Below are 12,769 nucleotides of genomic sequence, written 5' to 3' on the forward strand. Positions count from 1 at the left end.
GGGGGGAAGAGTAGCGGGAGGTGTCAACATGAGGAACTGAGGTTATATCCATGCTAGCCTTGGCAGAAATAATTATAACTAACCAAAAATGATTTTACATCTAATTGTATGTTAACATGTGATCAAAACTATTCTAAAATTGTCCTAACTCGTGTAATTGTAAGATTTCCTGCGATTAATGATATAAATTGGGCAGAAATGTAAGTCGGCGCTGAATGCTCAGACTATCTCATTAATCAGTCTGTAATTTCCCCATAGCATGCTAAGAATAAAAAGTGAAGTTTCGCTTGTTTCATGGTTTTATTGAATTCGTGATATCTTGCGTTATTGCATCGGGTCGATCCGCCTTTGACAGCTAGAGTCTTTCAATTCTTGTTTGGGGGATTTTCGCCCATTCTTCCTTGCAAAGGGCTTCTGCTTCTGTGAGATTCTTGGGCCGTCTTGCATGCACTGCTCTTTTGAGGTCTATCCACAAATTTTTGATGATGTTTAGTTCGGGTGACTGTGAGGGCCATGGCAAAACCTTCAGCTTGTGCCTCTTAAGGTAGGTTGTGGATTTTGAAGTGTGTTTAGGATCATTATCCTGTTGTAGAAGCCATCCTCTTTTCACCTTCAGCTTTTTTTTTATAGTCAGTGTGATGTTTGCTTCCAGAATTTGCTAGTATTTAACTGAGTTCATTCTTCCCTCTACCAGTGAAAAATTCCCCGTGCCACTGGCTGCAACACAAGCCCAAAGCATGATCGATCCACCCCGTGCTTAACAGTTGGAGAGGTGTTCTTTTTATGAAATTCTGCACCCTTTTTTCTCCAAACATACCTTTGCTCATTGAGGCCAAAAAGTTTTATTTTAACTTCATCAGTCCACAGGACTTGTTTCCAAAATGCATCAGGCTTGTTCAGATGTTCCTTTGCAAACTTCTGACACTGAATTTTGTGGCGAGGACGCAGGAAAGGTTTTCTTCTGACAACTCTTCCATGAAGATCATATCTGTGCAGATGTTGCTGCACAGTATAACAGTGCACCACCACTCCGGAGTCTGCTAAATCTTCCTGAAGGTCTTTTGCAGTCAGACGGGGGTTTTGATTTGCCTTTCTAGCAATCCTACGAGCAGTTCTCTCGGGAAGTTTTCTTGGTCTTCCAGACCTCAACTTGACCTCCACCGTTCTTGTTAACTGCCATTTCTTAATTACATTATGAACTGTAATGTAATTAAGAAACACTTTGTTATCTTCTTATAGCCTTCTCCTGCTTTGTGGGCATCATTCATTTTAATTTTCAGAGTGCTAGGCAGCTGCTTAGAGGAGCCCATGGCTGCTGATTGTTGGGACAGGGTTTGAGGAGTCAGGGTATTTATAAAGCTTTGAAATTTGCATCACCTGGCCCTTCCTAATGATGACTGTCAAAAAGCCATAGCTCTAACAAGCTAATTAAAGTCTGAGATTTTGGTAAAAGTTATCTGAGAGCTCAAATCTCTTGGGGTGCCAAACTTTTGCATGGTGCTCCTTTCCTTTTTTCCCCCACTCTAACATTGTACAAAAAAAAATACGCTAATCTTGCTTAAATGGTGAAAAGAATGTTTCATCTTTAACTTTATGACTTTTGGAGATCAGTTCATCTTCTACTCACGTAATTATTCACAGTAACAAAAATTTTGACCAGGGATGCCCAAACTTTTGCATGCCACTGTGTATATATACAGGTACCCCCACTATGCGAAGGTAGAGCGTTACTATGAAACTGTTTGTAAGCTGAAATGTCGCAAAGAAGGAATTACCATTAATTTATATGGGAATAATCTGAGCATTCCCAGACCCAAAAAAAATAACCTACCAAATAACACATAAAAGCTAAAATAACATGAACATATAGTAAAAGCAGGAATGATATGATAAATACACAGCCTATATAAAGTAGAAATATTGTATGTACAGTGTAGTTTCACTTACCAGAATTGGGAAGACAGCGAGCCAAATCAGATTTGTAGGGAAAAAAAAAATCGACACGCACACGCATATGCACGTACTCGCATACGCACACACCTGCTCGCGCAAGGCTTCACCGGCCATGGTAGTCTTTCTTGGGGTAAACTCATTTAAAGCGGGCGTCTTTTTTCATAACAGCGAAAATCCTCCTTTGGTCAGCAAAGACAGGTACTAATGTAGGTCTTTCGAAACAGCGAGGTGTCATGAAGTGAATGTTTGAAAAACAAGGGACACACACACCACACACACACACACACACACACACACACACACACACACAGACCTACCTGATCCCATAGAATACCTTCCAAAAACTTTCCATCATTGATGTCAGGCTCAACCTATAGCTTCCTTTTTTTTAAAGAGCCTTTCTTAAACAGCAGAACAACACAGGCCATCATCCAACCCTCTTGCATGTCACTTGTTGCTAAGAATGATTTAAGTATCTTTGCCTGTGCCGCAGCAATTTCTACCCTTGCCTCCCTCAATACTTTAATGCATTGAATTTCTTCCAAATGATTGGGCAATGAGAGTTTTACATTAATGAGCAGGTATACCTAATAAAGTAGCCACTGAGTGTAGAATAGACTTAGGCTTCCATGTTGTAGAACACCTTACTATCCTCCAAAAAGATAAAACATTTTTAGTTATAAGACTAATAATTCGGAGTTGCAAAAGATTGATAAGATACAGATTTACATCCACGATATTAAACCTCGCTCTATCGCACAGCAATAAGGCCCTGTCCAATAGGGATTAAAGAAAATAACTTGAAAAGAATTAAAAGATCCTGTAGCCATGTGTAACATTCGGTCAGATTGATAGATTAAAAATGGAATAGTTTTTAAAAATACTTAAATCTTTAATCTGAAGTCAATATCTTTTAAATCAATACTTTCTCCGTATTTCTTTCCCAAAACACAGAAGGTTGGTATCTTGTGCATCACGGAATTTTTTCTTCTGTTTTACTAGCCACCATACAGCATGAATTTATATTTCAATGGGGCTCATTAATGGAACAAAAGTGATGTATGCTACTTCAGGGAAAAAAAAGCTTCAAATATTCTCAGAAAAATTATTGCTACCCTATGCCTTGATGGAAAAAACAGATAGATCCAGTCGACACACTGTTTATTAACAAGTATCAGTGAAATATGCACCTTTTTTTCAAAATCTGCAATTCTGTTTAAACCAGCACACAAAGACTAAAATGGGTGCAACTATGAAAAATAGCCCATCTATTTATTCCATTTCTTTATACAAAGCTGCATATGTCATGGACAATAATAAATTTAAATAACTGGACGACACACAAACTCATGGCTAAAACATGCTTCTAGTTGTGCACAAGGAGAGCAGCATGGCCCCTGTCACCACAATGTTCTGAATACTGAACAGAAAATTACTATTTTTATACAGAATTGGCTTATCGATTGCCCATTTGGTAAGTTGTGTATGCTTGAATTCCTTCCTTGCAAAATCAATTGCTATTCACAATAGAAGTGTTAAAAGCCAACAGAAACTACAAGCTGAGAACTAATGACAGTTGAGTTAGTGAAACAATTGTCCTTTATTTGTTCCGTGTGCTTTACATTCTTATCTCATCTGTCTCAGGCACCCCTTACTGCATAAAAGGATCTTTCTAGAAAAGGTCTCAGTTCAGAGGCTCCACTTGTACAGCTTGATTACACACTGCTGCAGTCACCCTCGCCTATCTCGTCTGTAGTGACCACGATGGCTCTGGCGGTCTCACTTCAAAAGTCTCCCTTGTCTGGGTTGACAGCACAGAACTGCAGTTCTTCTCATATGGGGGGGGGGGGGGGGCCTGGCGGCACAGTGGCATCAGCACTGGACTTCGAGGCAACAGGTCCCAAGTTCAAATCCAGCCAACTCCCTTGCACACTCTCCATCCATGCTTGAGTTGAGTGTCAAGCTAGCAACTCGACCTCGTTTAAAAAAACCTAGAGAGGGATGAGCTCCGCCAGGTTGCCCAGGGCACGCCGTACAATGAGCAATCACCAAGATTGGTGCAAAAAAGCTTGTCATGACGGCGCCCCGACGACTCCACCAGGAGTTAACGGCACACACACACGCCTGATGGCCACACACAGAGTGCTTATGAGATTCGGTGGGTCACCAGAAGTATAGACATCAGGTTGGATTTTACACAGACACAAGTACTGTTCAGGAAGGGATAATTTAAAGTTAACTATGCAGTGTATGGTGCTGGTAGTGGTGGAGGCGAAAACAGTCATCAAAGATGCCTTGGCCTGAAGGCATCTTTGAGCTCAGTGGTCAGGCTGTCTGCAAACAAAAAACATACCCTTGGTGCACATCCCCATGTATTACCCGTCATCCCATTTCTATGTATGTTGACAAGAATCAAAGAACTAAAATTCATACATTTAAAATAGCATTATCTAAACATATCTGCACTGTTCAAAACAAAAATTACTAGTCACAAGTGGGTCACATGAACCATATGCTTATAGAGCATGTAATGTTAAAACTGAAGTTCACAGTGAAACTTTAAGTTAATCTGGTAATGATTAGCCAAAATTTGGTAACTGTCAATTTAGTTAAATATAAAACAAAGCTATAACTTAAAATAACATTCAAATTGTGTAGGACAGCTTTCACAATACTTTTAAATCAATGTACAATGCAGAGTTCATCATTGTGGGGCAGCTGGGAAGTTGCAGATGAGTATTGTCCCAATTCCCCTAAACAGCTTTAATCCTTTGGTGTCATAATTTCTTTGGCAATATTGTAAAAATACTCACAATTTTACTTAATTCTTTTATATGGCCGAGTACTCAAGAGATGCCACTTGGTGCGGGTCTTGTTGAAACCATGCCTACGGAAGGCAGGGATACAGCACCTAGTTCATCCCCAGACTGGTGCTAATTGGTTCTTTTCAAACAACGAAGTAGACACTATGATCCTTTGCCTGCTCTTTCCATTTCTTTTCATTCTTTAACTTTTGTTCACTCTTTTTTTAAAAACAGGATTTATCTAACCGTTTTTGCTTTTCACATTTACATTGAACAATCACAGACAACCCAAGTCTTCTCACAGTTTCCTTTCTCTAACATCTGCAGACACTCATTTAGTCCATTCCATCCACAGAATATGATTCTCAACATACTTAATGCTTTCTGATCCATAATATACAAACATGCATGCTACTGGAGTCCTTCAAAGGACTGGGACAAGGAACCTTCACACTACCATTCATACACTCACAATCAGGAGGCACACACACATACAGATACATGCATTTTGGAATACCTTTCTTTTAAACCACATGTTCACCAAAGTTTCCTCTGCTTCTTGCTGGACCCAACCTGGACCAAGGCAATTTTTTTCCTTTGTGTGGGACCTGACCCAGATGCTGTCTGGCCTGCTGAGTTCTGCCAGCATTTTGTGTTTTTTTTGTAGTCTAGTAATCTTTGTTTAGCAAAGGGATACTGGGATCCAGCTAATTGCTAATGACACCACTAAAGTTCGTACACTCATTCAGTTAGAAACACCATCAGCCATTTCTCTGTCCATATCTGCAACTTATCTATATCCTGCTGTATCCTTTGGCAGTTTTCTATGCAATGCACACCACTACCAATCTTTGTATAATCTTACAAACTTATTAATGCACCCATCTACATTTTCATTAAAGTCAGTTATATATCACAAATAGCAGAGGTCCCAGCATGGATATCCTGCGGAACACCATTAGAACTATCTAAACTTCTTCCCAACATCCAAACTTCCTCACAGAAGCTGGCCTTCAGCCAGCTCATATCACTCCACAGGATATCCAGAAACAGCTTCTAGTACCGGATATTGTAAAGGCCATAGAATCAGATAATGCACTGCCAGTAGTAGAAAACACTCATTCCCTTCATCATTTATGTCCATCATTGGCAAATACATTAAGGATACTTGCCTAGACAACTCAGGAACACATACAACCTCTACTACAGAAGAGGACAATGGTAACAGGCGCATGAAAACACCAGTGTATACACGGCCTCTTCTAATCATTGTTCCTTCATCGTGGCTAGTTGTATGCTCCAAAAGTCCCTACCTAACAGCACTGTAGAAGTAATCAATATTGTGGAAGGACTCAAAATGGTGACCCAACACTAACTTTCAAGAGCAATGATCAGCAGGCAATAGCACCAGGGGTGTGGTAGAGGCAGATACATTAGGGACATTTAAGAGACTTCTAGATAGGCACAGGGATGATAGAAAAATTGAAGGCTATGTAAGAGGGATGGGTTAGATTCATCTTAGAGTAAGTTAAAAAGTCAGCACAATATTGTGGTCCAAAGGGCCTGCACTGTGCAATACCGTTCTATATGCTGGCTCTGCCAACCAAGCACCAAAGTGAAAAAATAAATACATTTTAGGATTTTGTTTGAATGAAACAAAAGCAGAGAATGGAGATGGACTGGGCCTACCACAGTTGGCAAATTCAAGGATGGAAGAACACATGCCAAAGTGGATTTAAAATGACGCAGACTACAGGAAATGACCAATTTAGCTAAACAAAATGCAGGATTTCCCCCAATGTGCATTTTCAAAGTACATAAGTGAGATACAATCTCAGCAACAGACTACTTTTAATGTACTATGAACTATGAGTCCTCAAGATACCTACCAGTGACTGATGATTCTGATGATAGGTCTATTCAGAAATAATCAATTTTCCATGATTCTCCAAAGCTACTGAACATATCCATTCTTTTCTCAATTTATTTTAGACTTTCTATTTGCATACAGTTCAGTGAGAAAGACCTGTTCAACCAATGGACTATTTAAGTACAAGAGAAGTACCATGGGATCCTCCAGGGCTACAGTCACATGCTTCTTGGCAGGAGGGTGCTCAGGAAATTTCTGCTAGGAATAAACCATGTCCAGATAATCTATGACTGCCTGTCATTTGAGAAAGCCTGCAATGTAGCACATCCTGCACAGCCCGCCTTATCTTTACGGGTGAAGGATTGGATGTCCTTTGATGATGTAGTGAAATACAAACTGAAATTTAGTCCAGATCAACAGCAGCAGCCTGGAATCACCCCAGCCTATCAAGCTGAGGGTAGCCATGACCTCAATTGGTATTGAGATTACAGGTCACAAATTTCAGGTAGAACTGTAATCAAAATAAAAATAAAATGTTGGAAGAAATCAGTGGGTCAGGAAGCATCTTTGGGGGTACAGAGGTGGTCAATATACCTGGTTGATACCAGACTCAGAAATTGTGAATTACCTGAGTAAATTAATCACCTTGAATATTCATTTATAATACAAACTGAAATTTAGTCCAGATCAACAGCAGCAGCCTGGAATCACCCCAGCCTATCAAGCTGAGGGTAGCCATGACCTCGATTGGTATTGAGATTACAGGTCACAAATTTCAGGTAGAACTGTAATCAAAATAAAAATAAAATGTTGGAAGAAATCAGTGGGTCAGGAAGCATCTTTGGGGGTACAGAGGTGGTCAATATACCTGGTTGATACCAGACATCAGAAATTGTGAATTACCTGAGTAAATTAATCACCTTGAATATTCATTTATAACTGAGAAACCATTTCAGAATAAGGATGCTTGCAACAAAACTGCCAAGAACCATACCTGGGTGAGGTCTGGAAAATGGTCCATCTTTTGCTTGGGTGACTCCAAAACACAAGAACACCAGAATACTGGCAATAATTCCTCTGCAAGTTAAACAGTAAAATGAGAAAGATGCTCAAGGAAGCAGTTGATTACAATTCAAATCAGGTTTTTAAATACCCTTATGAGCATTCAAATGTTTTTTTTAAACTCAAATACATCTTGAAGGAAAAAAGACATTCAAACTCAATTCCCCTTTCAGAATCTACTCATAAAATTTTAAACATATAAAAATGTATTAATGTTCTCCTAGTAAAACAAGTCTGATGATGTTTTGAAATGAAAGTGTTCCAATATATCTTGAAGTGATTTTGTTAACACCAGTGATGCTTGGAAGTCAACATTGTAAATGAGAGCCATTTTAAAAGCTCTAGACAGCAGGCTGGGAAATTTTGATTATCATATGTGATGCAATTTGCCAAGATTAACAGTTGTTTCTCAAACCAGTTTGAAAGACTGACCCTCCTCTGGATCTCTGACCTAAAGTAAACCACAAAGAGAGCAAAGCACTATGGCACATGGTGTAAGCAGAATTGATGAAATTGTGTATAACCAAATTACAACTCTGGGAAGACAGGATTTCATCTATCATTGCTAGGGTTGAGATATTATTACACATAAATAACTTTGTAATTAAAATATGGACCTTGAACTTCAAGTAATGTAAAGGCCTCTTATTTCCAGTTCTAGTAAAAACAATCTCAATCAATACTTTCCATTCAAGTCTGACATTCTTGTCACAAAACGGCAGTCTGATTGTTTGACAAGATTAGATTATTCCATATTGAATTGAATTGAATGATCTTTATTGTCATTATACATAGGTACAATGAAACTCTGTTTGGCTTCCTCTCAGGTAATCAAACAAAGCAGTAGATAAAAACAAGACAGTAATAGAAAAATAGTATTAATTAGATAAGTAGCAGAAAATAAGTTACAGCAGCACCAGAATGTCACAGTAATGCACAAAGTGCCACTAGTGCAAGTATTTGAATCCTCGTGTGTGCTCACAGTTTCAGTCATTGTTCTGTGGGAGTGGTGTGATGGAGGCCACAGCTCTGGGGTAGAAGCTGTTCCTCAGTCTATTTGTTCTGGTTTTTAGTGTCCTGAACCTTTTGCTGGACGGCAGCAGGTCAAACAGGGAGTGGCCGGGGTGTGTGGTGTCTCTGGTTATACTGATTGCTTTCCTCCCGAGTCTGCTGGAATAGATGGTGTCCAGTCCTGGGAGCTCCATCCTGACAATTCGCTGGGCTGCCTTCACCACACGATGCAGGTCTTGTCGCTCAGTGACTGTGCAGCTAGCATACCACACTGTGGCGCTGTTGGTCAGGATGGTTTCAATTGTGCTTCTGTAGAGGTTAAGCAACAGCTTTTGTGGGAGTTTGGCCTGTTTCAGCTTTCTGAGGAAGAAGAGTCTTTGTTGTGCCTTTTTTTACAAGCATTGAGGTGTTGGTGATCCATGTCAGCTGCTTTGACAACATAACTCCAAGGAACTTCAGGTGTTCCACACTTTCCACTACCTCTCCATGTATATGGATGGGGGTGTGTACTCTGTCCTTTGATCTCCTGAAGTCAATGTTCATCTCTTTTGTTTTACAAGTGTTAAGGACCAGGTCATTGTCCTTACACCACTCCGCCAGATGATCTACCTCAAGCCTGTAGGCTGTATCATCCTCGTCCGACCACTGTGGTATCGTCCGCAAATTTAATTATGGAATTGGAGGTGTAGGTGAGGGTGCAGTCATGTGTGAAGACCCCCATATGCAGTCTTCCAGACTCTGAACTGGCCATTCTTGCCTGTTATTGTTTTGGCACTTTCTAGCAGTATACTTGGTAAATAATCCTGCATTAATGGCTTCACAACAGCATGCAAAGACCACCTGTCGAGTCTCATCAAGTTGTCATTGTGCATATCAAAAAGGACACAGGAATTTACTGGGGTAGTTCTGTTCATTTTAGCATCACTTAACTGAAATTGTTTTACAGCAAGAACATAAGAACAATTATTAATGTAGCAATTTGCTTCAAATCAGGAATTTGACTGGGCACTCATGAAGCAAGTTTTATCAAACATTCATTCAGTGATAGCATTCCTGGTGCAATGTTCCTTTTGAGTGTTGGTGAGAATATTGTATCAGAAGCCAACATCGTTGCCAGATTAGCAATTCTCTACATCACCATTGATTCATTTTTTGAATCTAACATCTCTTCCACTAATTTCACCAAATGCATTCTTTCATAAAATCTTAAACACTGTGACCCACACCACCATACCTCAATTTCCTGATGTCCTAAAACTTGTTGCCCCAATGGAGGCCACAAGAAACCCCATTTTTGATTCATTATATATTTGCCCTCCCTTCTGTCTCACCCCATAAGCATTTCTACCCACTCATTTTCCTTTAACCTTGTATTTTAAATATTTTACTATAATATGGCAATACCTAATGATTGATCTTTAACCGCTACTAAAATATACAGCAGCAGGCATGTCACTGAAACTACTGTTGTGGTGGTTCATTCGGTGTCAGCCATGTGGAGTACCAACTTTGCTGCATTGTATTCCAAAGCAAAGCCAAATTCATGGTGACCTGACTTGTGCTCCCAAATGTTTTAAGGTAATTGGAAGCAAGAACTCTCATGCAGAGAAGTTCTTGCCAGACACATGGCAAATCAGAGAATTCTGTCTAATTTTACCACATAATAGTGAAGCAAAGCATGATTCCAGTATAAGGAAATCACTTCCCAATTTTACCACCCAACACTGAAGCAAAGGCAGGACTCTCCAGTGCACGTCCCTAACACTAATGGATCAAAGCTTCATTTACAGTGACAAAGGGAAACCTAACTACAGTAGTTAACTCTGGACCTTTGCATTGCTAGTCCATGCACTTTAATTAAGAATCTTCTTTCTACAATATAGAACTACTATAATAAACTAAGTAAAAATAACTAATGCTTCTATATTTCAACAGATTTCTTATGAGCTTATCAGTTCCATTGTTAACACACTTACGTATCGTCATTTATTAAGATAATCTCAAGCTACCACATTTAAAGTTTGTATTCAAATTTGTAGCATTAGCCCAACTTCCTAACTGGTATCTTGTTGGACAATGGTCAAGTTACCAGACTATCATCCAGTGGTACGCACAGGAAATGCACATCTTATAACGGCATCCAGAGAATTTAAATTCAATGAATTAAGCAATCCCGAATAAAGAGTTAGCATCTGCAATGGTGACCATAACATTAAAGACTTATGTCTTTCAGGGAAGAAAATCTGCTCTCTTGTCCTCTGGCTGACTATGTAGATTTTAGCTGCCCTCTGAGATTGCTTACTGAGCCACTCAGTTCGAGGACATCTGGCATTACCAATTATTGACAGCCCAATTAGGGTCCACATCTCACAAATAAATTTTAAATAAGTGTTCTGGATTAGCCACGGAGGTTAGGAATATTTCCGTCAATCTCAGATCTACATCAAAGAAAATACAACATGGAAATTAAGGTTATATAGAATGATAACATACACACAACAACAAAGGCCAAAATGATAAACCCAAGTTAAAGAGAGTGAAAAATCTAGAAATGGATGTATAGCAAAAGTTGAAATGAATACTTCAGCAAGTCAAACAACAGGATCGCCATTGAATGGAACATGTAATCCAATTATTAGTACATGAGAAAAACTGCTTTGTTGCTATATACTTGAATCAATCAGTCTATTTGTCTCACTTCCACTATTTCCAGGAGTCCATTTCCTCTCCTTTACTCTGCCTTTGTCTCTGGGATCCCACTTCATCCTCATCCTGCCAATGCTTTCTGGACCCTGTTTTTCCACACAGGCTAGGTGCTAGCCTGGTCTCAAAGAACCACTGGAGAAAAAGCTTCAATACACAGATGCATGTTTTTATTCGTATTTTTCAGTTTTTAGCAAAATTAGACACAGATTACTGTGTAAACACATCCTATGAACATGTGCACAAATAGGAACTACGGAAACAAAATGCTATTGCAAGTGAAAGGTTAAACCAAGAAATAATTCCTAGAATAATGCATCACCCACCCATTACATTCAAATATACATATCTGACATTATCTGAAAAACTGAACAAAGCTCTGACTATTCTACAATGAATGAAGTTTAATCTAGTTCTATTTGCCCACAGGAATAGATTGTTGTGAACTAATTACATCCTATATTTAAGATGCAGTTCAATCAAGATTTAATTATTGCCAGAAATAGGAAAATTTAATTGAAGATGGTGTACAGACTTGTTGGGTTCACTAATTAAATGTAGTCAACGAAGCACAATAATCAATTGGACAAATCCACTTGGGAAAAGCACATATGTGGCTGGAGGGACACTAGTGGAGGAATAAGCACAATGCAGCAACTTGCGTACACAACAAGGCATTTGAGGAATGTGCAGATCAGGGAATTGAAGAACTAAAAGTTTTTTGTTTGCAATGATTCTAAACAGAATTGTTTATACATAATTTTAATCCATTGTACACAAGTACATAATTCACTTAGTTTCGACCTATTGAAATACACCCTTGATATATAATTAGAAACCTGAGCTTATTTATCCAACTTACTAAAAACCTTCCTAAACCAGAAAAGCAAATAAAGATAGAGCACAGAAGATAAAATAAATGAGTCTTAAACTTAAATCCAAATAAATGAAGATGTCAATGAGGGTAGAGTGGGAGTAAATTTGGATACTAATTAAGCTTTCCTCTTTCAGTACATATATTAGCACTGTTACAAATGTGCCACAGCTCCAAGGGGCCGAAGGGTGCGGGGTAGCCCCCCTCCTTTGTGAGAATCGCAAGATCACTATTAAGTCAGTTCAGGAGACCCAGGAAATGAGAGAAAGCCATGCAGAATCCACAAAGAGTTGGAATGTGTCCTGGCCTCCGAAAGGCAGACCCATTGATACCGGCTATTGTCTCTTGGAGCCGGACTTGTGTATTGCATCCTGTATTATGCATCGAAGCCCCAGGCAATGAACCGAGGGGGAGGTTGGTGGAGGGATTGCATCATCCCAACCTGATTGACACCTGAGACCCTGTGAGTCAGGATAAAAAGAGGGTCTGTGG

The 12,769-nt window shown here is 39.3% G+C and overlaps 1 protein-coding gene across 2 annotated transcripts in view; it reads right to left on the reverse strand.

Moving 5' to 3' along the window:
- ptdss2 (phosphatidylserine synthase 2) overlaps window positions 1–12,769 on the reverse strand; it is an 82,558-nt gene that overhangs the window by 49,801 nt on the left and 19,988 nt on the right. For both annotated transcript variants that reach the window (XR_012099328.1, XM_073049213.1), the window contains exon 3: window positions 7,622–7,704. Coding sequence is in view for 1 of the 2 variants with exons in the window: in XM_073049213.1 (XP_072905314.1) it covers window positions 7,622–7,704 (83 nt within the window). In the remaining variant the exon portion in view is untranslated. The remainder of the gene's footprint in view (window positions 1–7,621; window positions 7,705–12,769) is intronic.

This window comes from Hemitrygon akajei, chromosome 6 (genome assembly GCF_048418815.1).
Source record: "Hemitrygon akajei chromosome 6, sHemAka1.3, whole genome shotgun sequence".
NCBI lineage: Eukaryota > Metazoa > Chordata > Chondrichthyes > Myliobatiformes > Dasyatidae > Hemitrygon > Hemitrygon akajei.